The sequence below is a fragment of the Leopardus geoffroyi genome, chromosome E3, assembly GCF_018350155.1.
Source record: "Leopardus geoffroyi isolate Oge1 chromosome E3, O.geoffroyi_Oge1_pat1.0, whole genome shotgun sequence".
Taxonomy (NCBI): domain Eukaryota; kingdom Metazoa; phylum Chordata; class Mammalia; order Carnivora; family Felidae; genus Leopardus; species Leopardus geoffroyi.
In genome coordinates this window covers 16,078,110-16,099,255 of record NC_059340.1, presented here as the reverse complement: position 1 = coordinate 16,099,255, position 21,146 = coordinate 16,078,110, and the positions used below count along the sequence as shown (strand labels likewise).

Genomic DNA, 21,146 nt, shown 5'->3' with positions numbered 1-21,146 from the left:
TGGCCGAAGCGGTGCACGCAGGGCGCAGGCGCAGAAGGGCTTTACGGTGCGGCGTGCTGCTCGTGTTACCGGCATGGGCCTCTCGCCACCGCTGCTGATTCTGCCGCTGCTCCTGTCTGGCCCGTGGCTCGAGCTAGGTCAGTGTGCTGGCCTGTCCCCTGACCCTGTGTGCCCCAGGAAACATCAGGGAAGGGGTAGGTGCCCTGCCAGGTCGAGAAAGAGACCGTGGCCCCTCCGCCCGCTTCCGGGATGGGCTTGGAGCAGCCAGAGGCAGCGAACTTGGCAAGATGGTTAATGCTCATATCCTATCTAACTGCTTTTTCACTTTTAATTTATTTTGGAATCTTTCGAACATAGTGTAAAAGAATATAAAAACACCTCCTCCTATGAACCGGTAACCCAGCTTAAAAACAGGCGCCAGTTTATAACTAATCTTGCTATTTTGGTATATCACTTTCTCCTTCCCTGGGGCCTTTTTGAAGTGAATCCAGACACGACACAATTTTATTTGAAAATACACAGCATGAATAGCCAAAAAGACAAGAAGTCATGAAAAAAACCCACCATACTCTTTCTCTACCTTAAAAAACTAACAGTTGTCATTAATATCCTTAAACATACAGTTAGTGTTCAAATTCGTCTACTGTTTGTTATAGTTTACCTACTGAGTTAATGTCAGAGTTCATACATTGCAGTTATATGTTGTTTCTTAATTCCCTTTTAATCTGAGATTTCCCTGTAAAATTTTTTCTCCCTTGAAGTAGATGAAATCATCAGTTTGTGTCAGAATGAGAACAAGAAGGCTAAAGACAGAGAAACATGAAAAAATGGTAGACTCGGCCATTGAGGAACTTATAATACTTAGACATCCTTAGGCAGAAACATAACACCCCAAAGTGTGAAGACAAGTGTAGCAGGTTGGAAATAGTGCTGACCTGGAAGTAAGGAGACCTGGATCTAGTGCTGTCCCTGCTAACTAGTTCTTTAAGTGGTTTCTCTTTTTTGGGTCTTGGTTTTTTCCTGTTAAATAAGGGGGTTGAATTAAAGATCCTTTTGAGGCGCCTGGGTGGCTCAGTCGGATCGTGGGTTCGAGCCCCATATTGGACTCTGTGCTGACAGCTGAGAGCCTGGAGCCTGCTTTAGATTCTGTGTCTCCCTCTCTGCCCTTCCCCCACTCGTGCTCTCAGTCTCTCAACAACAACAACAAAAAAAGTTTAAAAAATAAATAATAAAGATACTTTTAATTCTGATTTTCTGAGGTGTTCAAACAGTAGATATGAAGGACCTCATTCAGTTATTTGCTAATTATCGTGCTCTTATGCTAGATGCCAGGAATACACTGGCAAAACAAGTGTAGTCCTTTTCTTTCTGGAGCATATGATATAATAGTGAAAATCATTCAGAAATGGGGAGGAAGAGGCAGAGAAACAACTTGAGCAGAAGTGTGGGTAGAGAGGTGCTAGATGTATTTCAGGGTATAGTATCTAGATTTACCTAGCTGGGACAAAGAGTTGTGTACAGGAATAGAGCAGTAAGAAAGAAAATAAACATTTGTTGAATACTTACAATGCACTCACAACGTTTCACACGTGTTAATTTTAATTTATACAGCCACACCTATGCAATAGCTAGATGTTATCTCCATCTTGTAAGTGAAGAAACCAAAACTCAGACTGACTTATTTGCCTAAGGTCACCCAACAAATTAAGTGGCAGAACAAGAATTTAAAGCCAAATTTTTAAGCCGCCTTTTTTTTTCATTACATCATTATGAATATTACGTATGATCCAAATATTGTCACTTGTTTTATATATATTCATGTATTACTGATGATGCTCCTTTTTCTCTGCAGGGAATGGGCAGGCTACTAGCATGGTCCAGCTACCAGGTGGGAGATTCCAGATGGGAACAAATTCACCAGATGGCAGAGATGGTGAAGGGCCTGTCCGGGAGGTGACAGTAAAACCCTTTGCCATTGATATATTTCCTGTCACCAACAAAGATTTCAGGTACATCAGGTATTCTAAGAGCGGTAAAGGCTCTTTCTGATTTTCGTTCCTGATAGCTAAAAGCAAACTAGCTTGTTCACTATTACATATCATCTTTGCAATAGTAATATGGGATAAGTGCTGTCTCCATTTTTCAGGTGAAGAATCTGAAGTCTGGAGACTCTGTTTACGGCAGAGCTGGACCTGGAACTCAAACCCTCTGACCTTGAGCCAGTGGATTTTCCATTACACTGGATATAACACTGAGAAATAGGGGCAGAAGTCAAACACTTAACAAAAACCTCTTCCACAGGGAAAAGGGATTGGGAGAAGGGTCATAGTAGCTGGGAGTCTTTAAATATCCTTTATATTTACTTATGGAACTGGCATTGTCTTAGGACAAGCATTGTGATTCCAACTCAATCTAGGAAGCCTTGTTGAGCTGCCTCACTTTCCTCAAGGTGGTATGTTTTGCAAAGGCTAAAGTGGGGAATGATCCAGGTGATACCTGTAACTTACCTTCAAATGATACAGGGGGAATATAGAGAGAGAGGAGTGGGAAAAGGAAGAGGAGGAAACAGGAAGACAAAGCAAATGTGGGAAATGACTTATATGTTGCATTGTGGCCTTAAAACTCTTTAAGATAAAAATTTACGGGGAAAAATTTACTCAGGAGACAGAGTAAGCGTAAGAATTATTAGTGTATTTGTGGCACCTGGGTGGCTCAGTCGGTTAAGTGTCCGACTTCGCTCAGGTCATGGTCTCACAGTTCGTGAGTTTCAGCCCCGCGTTGGGCTCTGTGCTGACAGCTTGGAGCCTGGAGCCTGCTTTGGATTCTGTGTCTCCCTCTCTCTCTGCCCCTCACCCGCTCACACTCTGTCTCTCTCTGTCTCTCAAACATAGATAAACATTTAAAAAATTTAAAAAAAAAAAACTGGGAGATGTAGCATTGTGTTAGTTTACAGATTTTGCCCATGTTTTTGTGACTTCCAAATGAAAATAATTCCAGGGAAGCACCTTATTAAAGGTATTTAAAAATCCTTCCTGGGAGGGGTGGGGGGGCAGGACAGGGAACACTATGTAAGGGATATATATATATCTTAGTTGGTCTGATAATGGATGATTTCAGTTTTTTTCTTTTCATATACTTGTGCTTTCTCATTTTTCTATAATACAATGTGCATTACACATATGTGCTTTTTTGTTAAGTATTTATTTATATTGAGAGTGAGAGAGAGAATGAGTGCAAGGGAGAAGAAGAGAAAGGCGGGGAGAGAGACAGTTCCAAGCAGGCTGCATACAGCTGGTGCGGGGTTCAAACTCACGAACTGTAAGATCATGACTTGAGCCGAAACCAAGAGTCAGACGCTTTAACTGACTGAGCCAACCAGCACTCCATGCTTATATGTGCTTTTTAAAAGTATTTTTAAACAGGAAAGTTATTAAAATTGAAGGAGAAATCACTTTTGATCAGGTTTGCACCACATCATGACAACCAGAAATAGCTAGCTAGATAGATGAACAGTGTGTGTTCTTTTATATTTCAAATTATGACGTTTATTTATTTATTTATTTATTTATTTATTATTTTTAATGACCTATTTTATGATAGACCTCTGGCAAGCCCCTAAACTTTGCTTAGAACCCCCATGATTTGTCTCTGCCTCTCTGGTGAAAGATTTTCAAACTACTCAGATGCTCTGAGGTTGGTGAATAGCTGTTGCTACCACATCTGATCACCTCCTCCATTCTCAATGCCCCTTTCTTGTGTGAACAATGCCTCCTCATGTCAGAGGGCTGGCACAGACAGGGTACTATTAGCCCAGTGAAAACAGTCCATCTTACCCTGGAAATTTTACGTGCTAAAATTTGCTAAACCATACCAAACTGTGTGAAAATCCACTCTAAAATTTCAGTACATCATTTTTATTTGATTCCGTTTTTTTTCATTTGTTAGATAGAGATAATCACGTTCTGCCTCCCTCGCATGATTGTTGTGAGAGTGGGGATGTGATGAAGACCTTTCAGAAAACAGACCTGTTCCCCACCCTTAAATATTCTCAGCAGTTTTATTCATAATCTCCAAAAGCTGGAGATAACCCAAATGACCTGCAAGTGGTGAATGGATAAGCAAAATACAGAACCTCCACACAATAAAATGGTACTCTGTAAACAGAGGAACAAACTAATACTGGCAACAACGTGGGTGATTCTCAGAGGCACTATGCTAAATGGAAGAAGCCAGACTCTAAAGCTACATACTGTATGATTTGATGTATGTGAATTTATATTCTGGGAAAGGCAAAACTATAGGGACAAAAAACAGCAATGGTTGCAGAGGCAATGAGGGAATTTTTGGAGGTGGTTGATAAACTTCCTCTATATCTTGATTGTGATAATGACTATAAGTTTTGTCAAAACTCACAAAACTGCACTAGGAGTGAATTTTACTCTACGTGAATTACACATACAGCAACAGATTTTAAAGGAAAATCTCCTACTCAGACTTCAATGTCAATTCCTTGTTGTTGACGGAAACTCTGTGATGTGTGACTTAAAGGTGAAGGATATATGAGGTTTTCTGGAGCAGGAGGGGGTGACAGTGGGACCTGGAACTGTACCAGCTTAACCAAATGAATATCTCTCTTTTCAGGGAGTTTGTCAGGGAAAAAAAGTACCGGACAGAGGCTGAGAAGTTTGGGTGGAGTTTTGTCTTTGAGGACTTTGTCTCGGATGAGCTTAGAAACAAAGCGGCCCATCAGATGGAGGTGAGAGAACCTGGGCTTTCAGCTGAAGGAGTGGGCCCTGGACAGAGAATCCTGTGGGTTATGGGGTCACCTGGGCCACAAGAAAGAATCACCCCTGAGAGCCGCAGGCAGGGAGGAAGCAAGAGAGATCCTCCCTGGAAGAGTCAGATGAACACATACTCCCGAGACGTTAACCTTGTGCTGGTTTCTGCCTAGAGAGACTTTGTAAAAAGTCTGGTGATCTGGTCACATGTAGGGTTCAAGTTACTCCATGAACTGACAAGAGAACATCTCAACATCCCCTCCAATAACGGTCATGAGATGTCCTGCTTTAAAGGTTCCAGAAACAGCCCCACTTGGACCACCCGAGTCTCAGCCTAAAGTGTCTGCTCTGCCTCCTGTGTGTCAGTCAGGAAGGTGACCTTGCTGGGTCAGAGCATCTTGCAGTCATGCCTTTTCCTTTTTTTGCAGTCTGTTCTCTGGTGGCTTCCAGTGGAAAGGGCATTCTGGAGACAGGTAAGGGTTGGTTCCTCTGCCTTGTTTTCTGCCCCTGTTGACTCTTATTCTGGAGGCCTGGCTTCCCTAGACCCGTTGCCCATCTAGAAATATGGAATTAAAAAGGATGACCATAAATTTTGAGGACACAGCCAAGCAACCCTATTTCCTGTGCCCTGATCTTTTTTCCCATCGCCCACCCCACTTTTCCGTTTCTGACTCTGGGCCTCTCCGCGCTCACCAGGCTGTCTCCTCCAACTTCCTTGCTCCATCTAGTGGTAAAAGTTGAACTCAGGCACCTTAAGCCTAGCCTTCCTCAGACTTCCATGAGCTCCCAGAAGTCTGTCTCACTTCATCCTGGCTGTCAGCCTGCAGGTCCTGGCTCTGGCATCCGAGAGAGACTGGAGCTCCCAGTGGTACACGTGAGCTGGAATGACGCTCGTGCCTACTGTGCTTGGCGGGGGAAACGGCTGCCCACCGAGGAAGAGTGGGAGTTTGCTGCCCGAGGGGGCTTGACGGGTATAGAGTCGGCAGCGCGACTCCCCTTTATTCTTCTCCCATACTACCCTGCATGGGGGGCTTTGAAGGGTGGGAAGGGTCCATACTCCCGAGAGCAGTCTTCTAAACTGTGTGGCAAAGGGCCGGTTGTTCCTGTTTTCAATTCTCATCCATCTCACACCCATACTAATGTACAATGCCATAAAAATTACTAACTGGAAAAATGGAATGAAGGAACAGACAGAAAATTTGTCATTTTTGGAGATTGCACCCAGACATGTTACATTTCAGTAAATGATCAGAACACCATAGCATAGGGGGAAAGAAAAGCACTACCTAGACTGCCTTTTCCATAGGTGTAAAGGGACTAAAGAATCACTATTTGCTCATAACTCTGTTATTCTGCAATCCCAACTAAACAAAAAGTTAGGAGCAGGAAGCAGCAACTCCCCGTGTTCAACACCTCTGCTACTCTTTGAATGAACACCAGCTATCCCAGTAGTCAAAATTATGAATGTGAATAATAAGGTTGCTTGTTTGTTTATCCAATTTAAGTCTAGTTGACAAGTTTCTTCATTCTTACCCCCAACTTCTGTACTTAATCTAGACATGATCCAGTAACAGTTGACAGACTGGCATGAGTCAGGACCACAATTGGGATTGCACTGTCCTGGAGCAGATCAGGAGGCCAGGGGCTCTGAGTGCAGTACAGTGAGGGGAAGGGACAGGCCTGGGAAATAAAAGTAATCTCTCTCTTCTTTTCTCATCACCTTCTGACTTCCTTTTGATTCCCTCACTATTTCTGTCTTTCCCTTGTTCCACAACCCTTCACCTCTCCCACCCCTGCTATCTCCTTGCTCTCTTGGCAGGTCAGGTTTATCCATGGGGAAACCAGTTTCAGCCAAACCGCACCAACCTGTGGCAGGTAAGATATACATTCCTCACCCCTCTCCCTTCTCAAAGCCTTGATCGAAACCTGCTGTAGGTTAGGCGGCACATTGGGCTGTGGGACTCAGAGGGCTTTGTGTTCTAATGGGACTGATAAACTGCTAAACTGGTAAAGCAAAAGACAGTGTGGTAGGGCTACATACTGAAGAGTTGCAGGAGTAAATGACTGCCTGAGAGAGCTGGGGGTGACTTCACAGAGAAGATGACATTGAACCTGATGGAGATTGGAATTTGCCAAGTGAAAAGTGTAGGAAAGGGCATTATCAGCTGAAGGAACAACATGAGTGTAAGCATTGTATTAGGAAAGGGTACTGTGTGTTCAGAGACGGGACAAATTCAGAGAGGCTGGAGCACAGTGAAATGGGGGGTGTAGGAGATGATGTAGGCAGTGGGTTGTAAGCAGATTATGAAGGACCAGGTGTGCCAAGATACGGTTATATCTTACCCTGTAGGCAGTGGGGAGTCAACAGAGGGGACTAAAAGCATCTTTGATTTGGGGAGTATGCTAGTTGCTAATTTGCACAGGACCCAACGAAGTACAGCTGCAATGGTGGCAGTGGGGGGGGGGGGCGGTCTCTGAATTTGAGGCTGTGGCAATGGCACAAGGGATTTTGAACATGTGAATTAAGTAGCAACAGGATGGAGAGGAAGCCAAATGGAAGAGGCTTGCCTGAGAAGATAGACAGGGTTTGGTAATTAATCAGATGTGGAGAGGTGAAAGAGAGTTGGGTTCGAGCATGAATCTAAGCTTGGGCAACAGGATGATGGTGTACCATTATCCAGAATAGATGATATGCATTTGGGGTCAGAAGGCTAGAACTTGATCACTGAACTGAGATCACTGATCACTGAACTAAGATCAGCTTAGTTTAAGGTGCCTTTGGGTCATTTATATGCTGGAAGTCAAAAATATGAGTCTGGAACTTAGGACAGAGGTCTGAGTCAGAGCAAGTGGTTTGGGAGTCATCAGCATACATCTTGGGCAAGAATGTCATCTCCCAGGGAGACTCTATAGAGTGAGGTGGTACAGCGTCAGCGTTTCAGGGGGTAGCATTAAAAAGGACCTGAGGGGTAAACTGATCTTAGATGATCTTTGGATCAGAGCTTTGCAAAAAGACAGATCTGACTTCTTCACTGTAATCTTTGATAAGTTAGCCATTTTGAGCCTCAGTTGCCAGTTTTTTAAAGGGAGAAAATACTTGCCTCACAACCTTGTAAGTATTAAATTAAAAGCGATAAATGTAGCCCTAGCACGTAGTAGCTATTGCCCCTTCTATCTCCCCTTTAGTAAGAGCAGCTTCCATAGACCAGTGGAAGATGAATCCCAGTTTTAATGAGAAGAATGAACACATTGGACACATTGCATCAGCAAATATAGGGTCCTTTTTTTCAGGAATTTTGGTTGTAAGAACAGATGAGTATAGAGTCAGGGCAGACGAGGGAGAGTTACACCTGTTGGTGGTAGAAGGGGAAGAGGTGTTACAGGAGAGCACAGGGTGGGCATTGGTTGTTCTGCAGATGGCAGGTGGTGCTGACCACAGAGGAGGGGAGGAGAGCCTTTCTTCCCAAGGCACCGAAGCGCATGGGGTCCAAGGCAGAGGAGTGGGAGCTGCTGAGAGTGGAGAAAGTGGGAGTGGGGTAGGCTTGTTCTAGACGCCTGTGGGCACAGGGGAAAGCATACCCGTCCTAATCCAGCCAGGAGTTGATGGTGGAGGACATGAGGTGACTAGTTTGGGAGCTCAGGATGGGTACCTCAGAACACTGCCCCATACCCCTCACCCCACCCCAGATGACACAGCAAGTGACCTTGGTTTTCCTCTGGGTAGACAAGGACACCTGCCTTGGAACAGGATGGTAAATGTTTTAGTCTAAATTTCTCCTTCTCAGGGAAAGTTCCCCAAGGGTGACAAAGCTGAGGATGGCTTCCATGGAGTCTCCCCAGTGAATGCTTTCCCCCCACAGAATAACTATGGTAAGATTTCCTTTCACATTGCTGTCAACACTCACAAATTGTTTGGCGGGATCATTCTGTTGATCAATGAGGCAGAAAGAAACACCACCAGAGAAGCATTTGCTCCCCTAAAGACTTCATAAGTGGGGACGGGGGGGGGGGGGGGGGGGTACTAGCCAGCCTGGGACTGACCCCCACCCTGCTGTGCTGTAGGGCTCTATGACCTCATGGGCAACGTGTGGGAGTGGACGGCATCACCGTACCCGGCCACTGACCAGGACATGCGTGTCCTCCGGGGGCATCCTGGATCGACACAGCTGATGGCTCCGCCAACCACCGGGCCCGGGTCACCACCAGGTAAGAAGCCTGGGATCTGGGGGCTGAGGGTCAGGTCCTGGTCTCCCAGAGCACAGACAGCACCAGAGCTGGTGTTGGCACTGCTTCCACACCTCCGTCTGCACCCAGAGTTGGGCACAGAAAAGAGAACAAGCAGCACTTGCCATGAGAAGCAAAAGAGCCCAGGGCGACTTGTGCCTTTTCTTGCCAGCTCTCAGGACCCAGAAAGACTTTGTGTCCCACACCATAAGGTTTTCTTTCTGCTCTTGTCCTCCTAACTGGGTGTGCGGAGACAGGGGGGTAGAATGGCCACATAAATAGGTTATGGCCTGGGGTCATGGAAATACTGACCCTTCAAACTGGAAAGCACATGAAAAATCATTTTCCGTAACCATTTTGTTTTACCGTCAAGGAAAATTAGGCTCAGGGAGGTGCTGGGACCTGCTCATTTCACACAGATGATTAGTGCTAGCACCTGAGTCTCCTACTGGGACTGTCTCTACACTCTCATCTGTACATTTATTTTGATTGATCTCCCTGTGATTTCTCCCATTACGGGTTCCATAAGGATTAAAAAGAGACCACAGTTTCTGTGGCCTCGGGAAGTCAGGTTTGCAGACGTTTCTTTGACACATTGAGGCCCAAGACTTTCTCTCACCTCCTTTTTTTAGGACAAAGTAATGGAGAAGATATTAGCCTGGGAACCAGGAAGCTGGGTTTGCCACTGAATCTCTTGTGCCCATGAAGCAGTAGTTGGCTCTGGGCAGGATATTTACATCTTTCTAGTATCTGCTGGGTCTCTAAAATGGTGAACAGACCCTCCCTTCCAGAGCTATTGAGAAATGACAAATGAAGGAGCATATGTGAAAGTTCATTAAAAAGTATGAAGTACTCACTGGCACTACAACATTTTGCTTCTTACTGACAGGATTTTTTGTTTGTTTGTTTGTTTGTTTGTTTGTTTGTTTTGACTGAGTTATTCTAAACCACCAGCAGCTAAAGTTACTAGTCATTGCCCTTCCTGCCTTCCAGAGCAGATTCTCAGGGCTGTTCACTCACACTTCCTCCACCCTGTCCCAGGGCCCTTCTCCCCATTGCCCCACGAGTGCCCTCACCCCAGGCTTCTTTCTAGACCATGTCCTCCCGCACCCTGGACCACAGCAGGCCCTAGGAGGTAGAGCAGGAAAGTGGAGTAAGACTCCAGGCCCCTTTTCAACAAATGTCCATTCTTTCTCCTCTTCTCTGGTGCCAGGATGGGCAACACTCCAGATTCAGCTTCAGACAACCTTGGCTTCCGTTGTGCATCCAGTGCAGGCCGACTGCCTGGGGAGTTGTGAACAGCTATGCAGAGCCAAAGAGAAGAGCCCCATGGTGCCCGTGCCACTCCCTGGCCACGTTCCAGACACAGCCAAACTCCAGACTCTTAAACTTTAGCCTCAGGAATGACCTCCTACCCCTCTTCCATTCCTCTGTGGCAGGCATCTCTCACCAGGCCAGGAGAGGACTCTAACCTCAGAGGAGGGGTGCCACTGTCTCCTGGAGAAGGGGCCCAACTTATTGATTGTGGCCAAGAGCTGGGTGTTTCTCTTAGAGGTCAGATATTAACTGTATAGGGCCCAGTACTCAAACAATTGGGCCAGAGTGTTCTGAAAGGCACTTTGTTAAAAATTTTAAATCAATGTTTGATTCAGGTATCCGACATTGTTTTCTCAAGGCAGAATTTCGCCATTTCTCTTTGTTTTCCAAGCAAATTGCTGTAGAAGGAAAGTACTTCTTTCGTTCACCTCATTTGTAGTGTTTCACATGCCTCTGAAGGAACCTAATTTCTGCTAACCGTACATAGAATGCAGTAACCAGGCTCTTTAAAGCACAATGTCAGTCTTAAAAGGGTCTAGGGGAGCCGAATTATTTACCAGACAAAACTGTATTGTGAGAGTCACAAAGTAAATGATATTCCAGACAGACAAATACCAGAACCTTCCCTTTCTATTGTTAATCAGATCAGGGCTCCCATATGCCTCTAAACATATGTCCCTAGAAAAGAACCTGCTCCCATGGTGCCACTGGATGTTGTGAGCTCAGTAAAACCTCTTGTGATTGTATATCTCAGACTATTCTCTTTTATCCTCACCCTGGCACCCTAAGAGAAGGGCGCGCAAGCATCTGGAACTCTGGGCCTCCCATGAGAAGAACCTGAGATGGTGCTTACAGCTGGGAAGTAGAGAAGCAGTTCCCCTCTATGGGGACAGGCCCTGACCACACTCACCAACATGTGATGACGTGTGATGGGAGCGCCCTGCCCTTGTGCAGAGCCTCTGAGAGGGGATAGGGGCCTTGGGTGCAGGGGTTCTGGCCAGGCCCAAGTACCCCGCTCTGGACAGAGGCTTGGACAGGATCTCACTCCTTCAACTTCTGTTTCTGTGGCTTTCCCTCCTTGCCCGCCCCCCGCCCCACCTACCCCACCTGCTGGCCCCTCAGTAGTCTTCCTCAGCCAGGGAGAGGAGCACAGCTTTGGGTGTGTTCTCAAAGAGGGCAGCCCGGTTCTGCTGCTGCCCCTTCTTCACCCAGTGGCCATAGATGCGGAAAGCATAGGCATCGATGAGTCGGCGCAGAGGACGGAGGGCATAAGGGTCACGGATGACGATCTCCCGGGTCACTGGCTTCACCCGGCGGTACTGGTAGTAGATCCGCACTGAAGCCAGTACTGTGACAGCAATCACCTGTGGAAAGCCAGAACTGAGAAGCTGGACCCAGTCCCTGCCGGCCTGTGTCCTTCCCTTTCCAGTGCAGGGAGTCCCTGAGCGTGATTGCTATGAAGCCTTGTGTGCCTACCGCTGGGCCTTTCCTAGTGTTCCCCCTATCATTCCCACCCCTCCGGCATCTGCAGAGATGTGGGCTTTTGGAGCCAGATGGGTGACATCTGTCCTCTCTGATGCCAGAAATTGAGCTGGAGCCATCACAGGGATGGGTGGGAGGGGAAGGGCAGGTGCTCTGGAAACCCTGTGAGTGAAAGGAGTCCCTGGGGGAAGGAAAGGGACTTAGGGGCTTGGACTGGAGTCCTGCCCTGGGTGGGAGGGGAGCTTCAGTACCTTGAACTTGCCCCGGGGGCTGAAGTGACGCACTTCTTCCACCACATACTGCTGGAAGAACGGGTGTGCTAAGGCCTCTTCTGCTGAACAGCGGCCCCGGGGGTTCACCACCAAGAAGCGAGAAACCTGAGAGAATAAGGAAGGGGGAGCTGAAAACATCAAGGCAGGGTCCCCTCCAGCACTTCAGAACACATAAGGTCTTTCCCAGTAGGGTCCTCCATTTTGTAGCATGATAGGCTTCTCTCCCCCGTGGTGGACTCCCCCTCTCTTGAGCAGAGGAGCCAGAAGGATTGGTCTCTCACCAAGTCCTTCACTGTGTCTGAATAATCATCCCATTCAGGTGAGCCAAACTGGTAGTTGCCACTCATGATCATCCTCAGCATCAGCATCTGTTTCCGGTGCCAGAAGGGTGGGGAGCCAGCCAGCAGGGTGTACATGATGACGCCTGTGCTCCACCTGGTATCAGGTGGAACAGGGAGGAAGGCAGGAGGACTGGCTGTAGCTCCTGCCATTTCCTCCCCTCCCCAGCCAGGTGCTCTTAGCCACGAGGGCATCCCTGTCCTTCTGGGTCACTTCCCAACATACTTACATGTCCACTTCCTTCCCATAACCTGGGTGGTCATCATTCATGGAGCATTCAATGATCTCAGGGGCCAGGTAACTGGGGGTCCCACAGACCTCTGCAGAAATAGTTACATTCAGGACAGGTCAGCAGGGGGCGCTTGGAAGGGGGAAGATCCAAAGTAAAAAAAATGGAGACAAAAGCAAAATGGTGCTTGGGCTGGGACTCTTCTAACACTGGCCAGCTTCAGAGCCAAGGGCAGGGCCTGGGTGCTGGGTCTGTTGCTTCCTCGGTCACGTCTAGCCATCCCGGCCTGGAACTCAGGCAGTGGGAACCTGGCTCAGCCCTGGGAGGAGGCTTACCTGAAGAGACACCTAGCCCTGAAATGGTAGGATTTTTATTCTGGGAGCGGAAATCAGGGGAGAAATCCAGGCAATCTCTGTTCCTGGGAGCGTGGATGAGAGAGACCTGAGCCCCTGACATGGGCCAAGGCCACGTTACCAGACCTCGCAGCTTCTCTCCTGGCTCCAGCTGGCAGGAAAAACCAAAGTCTGTGAGCTTGATGTTCATGTCATCATCCAAGAGGATGTTCTCGGGCTTCAGATCCCGATGCACAATGTTGAGTTTGTGCAAATTGCAGATTACCTCCAGCAGGGCTCTCATGATCTTTCTGGGGTGGGACAGGCACATGTCACTCTTATCTCCTATTCCGCAGGGCCCGGTAGCAAGCAGGGAGACCAAAGCCCATATACCCACCAGACTGCCAGTGCGGGAGGACAGGCTGAGACCATCTAGGCTGAGCCAAAGAGGGAGGGAGGCTACAAAAGCCAGCAGTGCATGCCCCCAGCCCAGACAAATGCATGCTGCTCTCACTCCAAGAGCTTGGTGCCAGTATCACTAGGACCCTGGGGCAGGGAGTGGCAATAGGGGCAAATGGATCCTCACCTGGTTTCCTTCTCACTCAGAGTGACCTTCTCAGTGAGGTAATCAAAGAGCTCCCCTCTCTTCATCCTGTGGGGATGGCGGGTTTGTATCTGGATGGGTCCCAAGAGCACCCCCTCCTTACCCTACTCCCAGAGACCTGTTTCCTCCCCTCATATCTCCAGAGGCAGAGTGGACCACTCCCCATGAAGGACCAAGGGCTGCAGGAAGAAGCTGGGGAAGTGAGCAGAGGGGTTGTCTAGGCAGATTAGAAGAACAGTGGAAACCGAAAGGGTGGGATAGCACGAGGGTGAGTGTCTCCCCCACTGGGGGTGGGATGGCACCAGCCTGAAGGTCCCCCCACCTGTGGAAGTGACACACTGACTGGGATCTATCAGGGCCAAAATCAGGGCTGGGAGGTGAAAGAGGGACCCTGAGCCACTGGCCCAAGGCCCCAGATCCAGATCAGGACAAGAGTGTCCTGATTTTTCCCAGGAATGGACAGTAGAGGCAACAGTGCAGGTGCTGCGAGAGCAAAGTTTGCCTATTTTAGGAGTAAGAATTACAGTTCAATCTTCCCACTTCTTGGAATGATGTAGAAAGAGGTCGCTGCTAAAACAATCTAGTTGTACCCTGGAGGGCAACTCAGGGCAGCGTTAAAAATAGCTTCCCTAAGCAACTTCTTCAAAGGTTAGGGATATTTGAGCTGCCCACAAGGGCTCTACAGGGCAGTGTCACCGAGCAGAGCTGGGGACAGCTGCAGCTGGTTAAGTCTTGGGCGGCCCTGGGAAAGTCTCCCCTGGTTAAAGAGGAAAGGTACATCCTGCTCTCCTCACCCACCCCTCCAGGGAAAGCAGCAGGATTCCTGGGACACAAAGGAATTTGGCCACTGTCATAGAGGCAAGAAAACCCTTGAGCTTAGCTGGTATGGCAGGGAGGGGGGTTCTGTTTGAGGAGACAACTTAGAATTTACAGAGGTGAGCCTTATCTGTACAATATCTGCACTGTGTTCCAGAAAGGCCATGTGTGAATCCAGTTTTTATTATTCTAATTCCATTTTAAAGACACTAGAAGAGGGGCGCCTGGGTGGCTCGGTCGGTTAAGCGTCCGACTTCAGCTCAGGTCACGATCTCACAGTCCGTGAGTTTGAGCCCCGCGTCAGGCTCTGGGCTGATGGCTCAGAGCCTGGAGCCTGCTTCCAGTTCTGTGTCTCCGTCTCTCTCTGCCCCTCCCCCGTTCATGCTCTGTCTCTCTCTGTCTCAAAAATAAATAAACATTAAAAAAAAATTTTTTTTTAAAAAAAGACACTAGAAGAACTCACTGTTAGCAACATAAGAAAGATTAACCAGTAAACACTGGGGACTGGGCAAGATACAACAGGCTGCTGCCTAATGGACCTGGCAGTTTAATTGTACACACAGGCAAGGTTATACTGTGTCTGGAAGAAAATAACCCTACACATATTCAGCATGGCTACAGTATGAAACATTCTAACAAGACAAAACCTACTTGAATAATTTTCTCAAGTAAATCCAGTCCCTAAAATTAGCTATCATGTATGGAGGAATCAAGACACCACACAATGGTGGTGGTTCATGGAGCCTTTAGTGAGGACTCAATGGAGTGGGGCGACAAGGAGCTGGACAGTTCCCGTCCCTGGGAAGCCTTTCTGATAAAAATGGTAAGTCTGAAAACATTGTTCACAGAGCACTTTGTGTCGTCGAATTCAATACTTAGAGCCTGGTGAGATGGGCACAGTGGTTGTTACCATTTTTCCTTTCTTGAGAAAACAGAGGCTCTCAGAGCTGAAAGGCCCCCTGTGGGCAGTGGACCCTGTGACAAGGGGCTTGTCTCAGTAGCCCTGTTGGTGCAGAAGCAGGGGAATAGTGACATTGATGACGACAACGATGATGTCAGTCTTTGAGCCACACCCCAAATACATCCTTTACTGCTTGCCTCCCTGGTGGGCCTCTTGCCTCAATACTGCTGGCCTCCTCCTTTCCACTCTTGCCTCCTTATAGTCAGTAGTATGCTTTTCAAAAGTAAGAGGGATGTGTTCATCCCTCCAAAGTCCTTGCCATGGCTGACATGCCTGCAAAATCCGGTCTTCAGTATAGACTGGCCTCACATTCTGTCAACTCCACAAGCTTGCCCCACTCCACCCTGGTTTCCTTGCCAATCCTGGAATATATGAAGCCCATCCGGTGGGGCCCTTGCTCTGGCTCTTCCTTTTGTCCTTCGGCTGGAAGGGTCCTTCTCCAGGTCTTGGTTCTGATCCCTCCCTCACTTCATCCGGGCCTCTGCTCAGGTCACCTTCTGGAGAGCATTCCCTGACAGCCCCATCTAAAGAAGCCCCACCTCTCTCTAACTCCTGCTCTGCTTTATGCATCTGTACATGTACATAACTATGTGTATGTATCATTGCTTTCTGTTCCCTCTCTGTGAAGATCACTACATGAAGTTGGGGACTTTGTCTTGTTCATTGCTATAGCCTCAATGTCCAGAATGAGTATTGAATGACCACCTTCGTCATCGTCATTGTAGTTGATAATTAATAGCATTTACATTGTGCCATTTGCTGTGCTATTATTACTTCTGTAATGCCCATGAGAAATCAGATACTTAAAGAAACCATCTAGCTCATAAGTGGTGGCCCCAGGATTCGAGACCTGGCAGCCTGACCCCGGGGCTGATTGACCTGAAGCATTGGTGATCCTATTTGGCCTCCACAGTGTAGGGAGCTGGCTGTTGGTCTCCAGGAAGCACTGGGTAGGGACCACACTAGGAGGTTCTCCGACAGGCCCCAGGGTGTGGCTGGCTGCAGGACTGGGTACTTACAGATCAAACACCAAGAAGAAGAAAGTGTTGGTCTCATATGTGTCCTTCAGCTGTACTGAAATGGAAATGACTAACTCGTCTCAGGTAGCAGAGGAGCCTGGGCAGAGGCAGCGGGGGGGCACAGGGGTGAGGGTACTAAAGCTGCTCCGACTGACTTCAAGAGCCGGAAGGGGTATCAGAACAGTGTTCAAAGGAGTCCCGCTAAGGGAGGGGCCAGCCCGGGACCTTACACCCCCATTCCCTGACCCGCAACCACCGCCAGTTCTGCTTGCAAACCTCTGGCTGGCTGGAAGAGGAGGCTTAGAGCTGAGTCTCCAGGGTGGTGAGGGTGCGGCTGGGAACCTCAAGCCTCAGGGTGCTGGGCTGGCAGGGTCTCCGGGGCAGGAGACACTCTGGGGATCCTGGCTGGCTGCACGGTGGGACCGCACGCACTCCCTGACTTGGGTTATTAGAGCAGAATCATGGTGGAGCACCCTGCTGGGGCCCAGAGACATTACTCACTGATGTTGGGGAGCCCCGAGACCTTGCGCAGGATGTCCACCTCCTTCAGCGTCGCCTCCCGCAGCTCCTGCACCTCCGCAGAGCTGAAGCTGCCCCCGCCGGTGATGTCAATGATCTTCACAGCATACTCCTGGCACGTGGGCTTGTGGATGCAGCGCCTGACGACACTGCTAACTCCTCTGGGGGTGCAGAGTACAGGTGGTCCAGGGGCCCCTCACCCCAGGGAGAATCCCAGGTCCAAGGCACAACAGAGATGTCTTGCCTTATCCACCAACTCCCTAGGAGCTTTTGGGGATGGGGGGACGAAGATGGCAGAGGGAGGGTGATTTGTCTGGAGCTGATGAGTAACGAGCCTGGTCTTAGGACTCTTGATTCCTAGTTTAGTGCTCTTTCTCAGCATCGAGGGCCATCACCTTCCCTCTGACCCCTGATCTCTGACCCTGGTGCAAAGTGGGTTTGGAAGTGCTTGTCAACAGTACTGGGAGAATTCCGCTGGGAGAGGTATATACCCTTCTCATTTGTCCCGGTTCAGGAGAGCAGGACCCCAAACTGAGGGTTTCTCCAAGTGGGCAGTGCTTTGGGGATGGGCCCATGGGCCCATGGAACTGGCTGGAGCCTAAGACAGCACTTCCTGGGGCAGGTCTAGGCCTTACCTGCCCAGGATCTCCTTGGGCTCATAGTTCTCATAGAAGCCCTGTGCTGAATACGAGTCTGGCAGTGCCTCGTCCCGGGTCATGCTCAGCTCCTCCGGGGTGATTCTGAGGGGCTCTGAGAGGAGAGATGGAAAGAAGCTGGCAGCCGTCCTGATCTAAGGGATGTGCTCTTTGAGGACTGGAACCCTTTCTCACTCATCTTTGTATCTCCTGGCACAGAACAGGCCTACAGTGGACGTTCAAAATAAATGTGAGTTGAAAAACCCTTTGGAAAGAGCCCAGCTTGCGTCTTCCTGCTGGCTGCAAACTTTTGTGAACCCCAGGCAACCCTGTGGCTCCCCGGATGTTCTCGCTGTAAGTTGCCGCCCCCTGGTAGAAGCAGCTGACAGCAGGCCAGGCCTAAGCCCAGGCCAGAGGCAGGAGGTTGGGCCATCAGCCCCAGGGTTAGCTCTGAGGAGGCCAGCACACCCTTGATTTTAGAAAGAACCCCAGAGAAACTTTGCAGAGGACAAATTAAAGGGCTGTCTCTTCTCTTTGAGGAGATGAGGCTAGTCCTGCTTTTCCTCTGCTTGTTCTCTGTGCTTGCGGAAAGGTGAGAAGCTTCATGATTTCATCTTCTCAATATGGGGCTCCTAGAGCCTCTCTTTCACCTCCCCCAGCGTAACTGTCCTTCCATGAAAACAGCCCTCCTTCCGGAACACACTTCCAGTGCTTCCCACTGTTCCTTCCTTCCTCATTCTGCTCTCAACCAGGACTTTCCTAACCTTTCTTTCCTCCTTCCTTCCTTCCTTTCTTCCTTTCTCTCTTTCTTTCTTTTCTCTTCTTTCTCTCATGCTTTTTGAGAAGCTCAGAGGGATGCAGAGCTTAATGGGCCCTGCTTCTGCTATCACCTGTCAGTGTGTGGTGTCACCTCCTCCATTAGCCTGATCTCTGGGGTGTCCCAGCCATTCCTCCCTGCCGTGCCCAGTGCTGCTCCCTGGATGTGAGTCAACAGTTGGAGGTATCCCTTTGGCTCAGGGTTCTGATGGCAGGTCGGTTCTATCCTCGGAATGCCCCATGTCCTACCAAATGATGGCCGGTGAGCCCTGAGTGGTCCCGCCACAGTGTGGGGCAGTACAAAGCCAGGATACTCAGGCCTGGACACAGGAGCTGAGCTGGCCAGCTTTGCCTGAGGAATATAAATGTTTATTTATTTTTGAGAGAGAGTGTGAGTGGGGGAAGTACAAGGGGTAAGGTGGGGTGGGGACAGAGAATCCGAGTGGGCTTGGCGCTGACAGCAGAGAGCTTGACACAGGGCTTAAACCCACGAACCATGAGATGAGCCGAAGCTGGACACTCAACCGACTGAGCCACCCAGGCGCCCCTGCCTGAGGAATATAGAGGCCACCATAGTACTAAACTCCTACCTCAGATATAGGATTTGAGGAACAGAGAAAATCATCTACCAATAGGAAGAGGGGCAGATAGAAAATGGGCACAAGTTAACATTCAGCAGGGCCAAAGCTGCCTCTAGCCCCACTTCTACTGCCCTTTCTGGGCCCAGGAAGGCCTGGCCTATCAAATGGGCCAATTTGCTGACCAGCCAAGTAGGGCTAGCTGTTCCAGGAAGCCTGGTGTCCCCACTGCTGGGTGCCTGGTTACCAGAGGAATAATTAGAATAACAACAATCTCTGCCAACAGCAGGCGCCTGGGCTGCTTGCTCACAGGCTTCCCAGTCAGCAGCCCCAACTGAGCACAGAAATGTCTGTTCCTGTAAAAACAAGCCCATTTCCTTGCAGGTCCTTTGAAGTTCCCAAGATGGGTGTCTGTGTCCCCCACCTCCCAAAGCTGGGTAGTGCAAGTTCTCTCCCTTCCCCCAGCCCTCTACAGGCAGAGGATGTGGTGGACCCGTTCCAGGAAGCCATCCCAGCTGGGGGCTCCATTCCCTGGCCTGACCAGCTTCACACACTTCTGGCTGCATTCACCTGTCCTGGGGTGGGGCAGGGGGACCACTCCCTTGCTCTAGGCCTGATTGAGCCAAATTTGTGCTTCTGTCCACTACCTCCCTACCTGCCCTCCCACCCCCGACTCCCCACCTTTCCCAAGACTCCTTTGGAAAGGGTCCCCAGATGGGAGTAGGGAACCTGGTCCTTTTGGAACAAAACATCCCTCCCCAAAACACAAAGTCTGAAAATACAATAACAGAGAACCCCCTTTCTGTAGGCAAATACCCTGAGTCAATGCTGCCACTCTGCATCCAGCTGCCTTCGGAAGGGAAAAGTGGGTCTGATGGCTCTGGATGTTTCTATCTTCTCTGCCCACAGCCTCTCCCTCTCTGCCTGTTGCCTGGCTTTTGTCCATCACCAGCCCAGCTACTCACTGTTAGGTCCTCTCAGGCCCTTGAGTGAATGTGACAGGAATCCCAAAGGTCTCAGAGCCCCTTGGGGAGAGGGGACAACTGAGGGCTGAAGCAGGTCCTCAGCAGACACTCGTGGCCACAGTAGGATATCTTGCTGCTCGTCCTCCGGGCTTTGCTACTTGGTGACGGAAGCCTGACGTGCCAGAAATAAATCACAACTGCAAATCTGGGATGCAGGCCAAGACTCAGCAGGGGCCAAGTCTCACCAGGAGGTGACCTCTGCTGGACAGTGAGGGAAACTCTGGTGGCCTGAGAGCACGCAGGAACAGCATGAGGTGACCAATCTTCCCTCTGGAGCTCCTTTGGCCTCCAGGCCCAGAGGAGATAAAGCCAGCCTTGACGGGAACACATTCACTTCTCTGGGAGCAGTGTCTCTATATGCTGAGAGCAGGGACCTGAAGAAACCCCAGGAGAAACTGACGCACCCACACTGTAGCCCCAGTGTCCACAGGGGCCCACTCAGGAACAGTTTTTGTGGCTGACCTGCAGAATGCAGACCTTAAAGGTTAAGGAACATCCCCTTCAGGAATCCATCTCTGATCTGCCTCCATGATTTCATCCTTAACCCATTTAGTTTTCAGCCTGTGGTCTATTGGGAGGAGGTCCGTGTGCCAGGAAAAGCATATGAGCTCTGACAGGGTGCCCCTTTGGGCTCTTTGAGTGAGGGCCCTCATCGGTATGATTCTACCTTAAGAGGTTGACAGAATTGGAAATAATGTATGCAACATGCTGACACTGACATATTGCTCTCTCTCATTCTAAAGCTACCTTTTTTTCTTTTTTTTTATTAAAAAAATTTTTTTTAATGTTTATTTATTTTTGAGAGAGAGAATGTGAGCGGGGAGGGGGCAGAGAGAGGGAGACACAGAATCCAAAGCAGGCTCCAGGCTCTGAGCTGTCAGCACAGAGCCCAATGCGGGGCTCGAACCCCCAACCAAGAGATCATGACCTGAGCTGAAGTCGGATGCTTAACCAACTGAGCCACCCAGGTGCCCCTAAAGCTACCTTTTTTCAAACCCCTAATTCTAATATACCAAATGAAGGGAGGGCTAATACAGTGCTTCACACAGAGGCTGAGCCCACAAGCACCCATTTGATGAGCATTTCACAAAGCACTTGCACATTCTCACTTGGACCCCAAAACTCTGGTATTAAGGCAATTTTAAAGAGAATGTGACTTGCTCAAGGTCATGAAGTAGGTAAGGAAGGCCTAGATGAACC

At 49.1% G+C, this 21,146-nt stretch overlaps 2 protein-coding genes across 2 annotated transcripts; one reads left to right on the top strand and one right to left on the bottom strand.

The window, feature by feature from the left end:
* The first annotated feature begins 8 nt into the window (after positions 1-8).
* SUMF2 (sulfatase modifying factor 2) lies at positions 9-10,410 on the top strand. The gene is given in 10 exon segments (XM_045459901.1): positions 9-137; positions 1,853-2,009; positions 4,642-4,756; positions 5,207-5,251; positions 5,599-5,749; positions 6,598-6,653; positions 8,564-8,648; positions 8,841-8,924; positions 8,927-8,984; positions 10,216-10,410. Coding segments are annotated over 10 exon segments (900 nt in total). The 5' UTR covers positions 9-73; the 3' UTR covers positions 10,301-10,410.
* PHKG1 (phosphorylase kinase catalytic subunit gamma 1) lies at positions 7,988-20,060 on the bottom strand. The gene is made up of 10 exons (XM_045459900.1): positions 19,887-20,060; positions 17,528-17,632; positions 16,875-17,053; positions 16,374-16,428; positions 13,560-13,625; positions 13,121-13,284; positions 12,642-12,732; positions 12,355-12,508; positions 12,053-12,178; positions 7,988-11,683 (listed from the first exon to the last, which is right to left on the bottom strand). Exons 2-10 carry the CDS (start codon positions 17,608-17,610, stop codon positions 11,438-11,440), a joined length of 1,164 nt encoding a protein of 387 aa, XP_045315856.1. The 5' UTR covers positions 17,611-17,632; positions 19,887-20,060; the 3' UTR covers positions 7,988-11,437.
* Positions 20,061-21,146: the final 1,086 nt, after the last annotated feature.

Bases quoted from the DNA above. Each gene is read 5' to 3' on its own strand.
- PHKG1 (XM_045459900.1), bottom strand. From the start codon at position 17,610: ATGACCCGGGACGAGGCACTGCCAGACTCGTATTCAGCACAGGGCTTC. The intron at 17,054-17,527 runs GTAAGGCCTAGA...CTGCACCCCCAG, and splicing joins CCCAAGGAGATCCTGGGCAG to AGGAGTTAGCAGTGTCGTCA. The intron at 12,509-12,641 runs GTAAGTATGTTG...ACCTGATACCAG, and splicing joins TATGGGAAGGAAGTGGACAT to GTGGAGCACAGGCGTCATCA.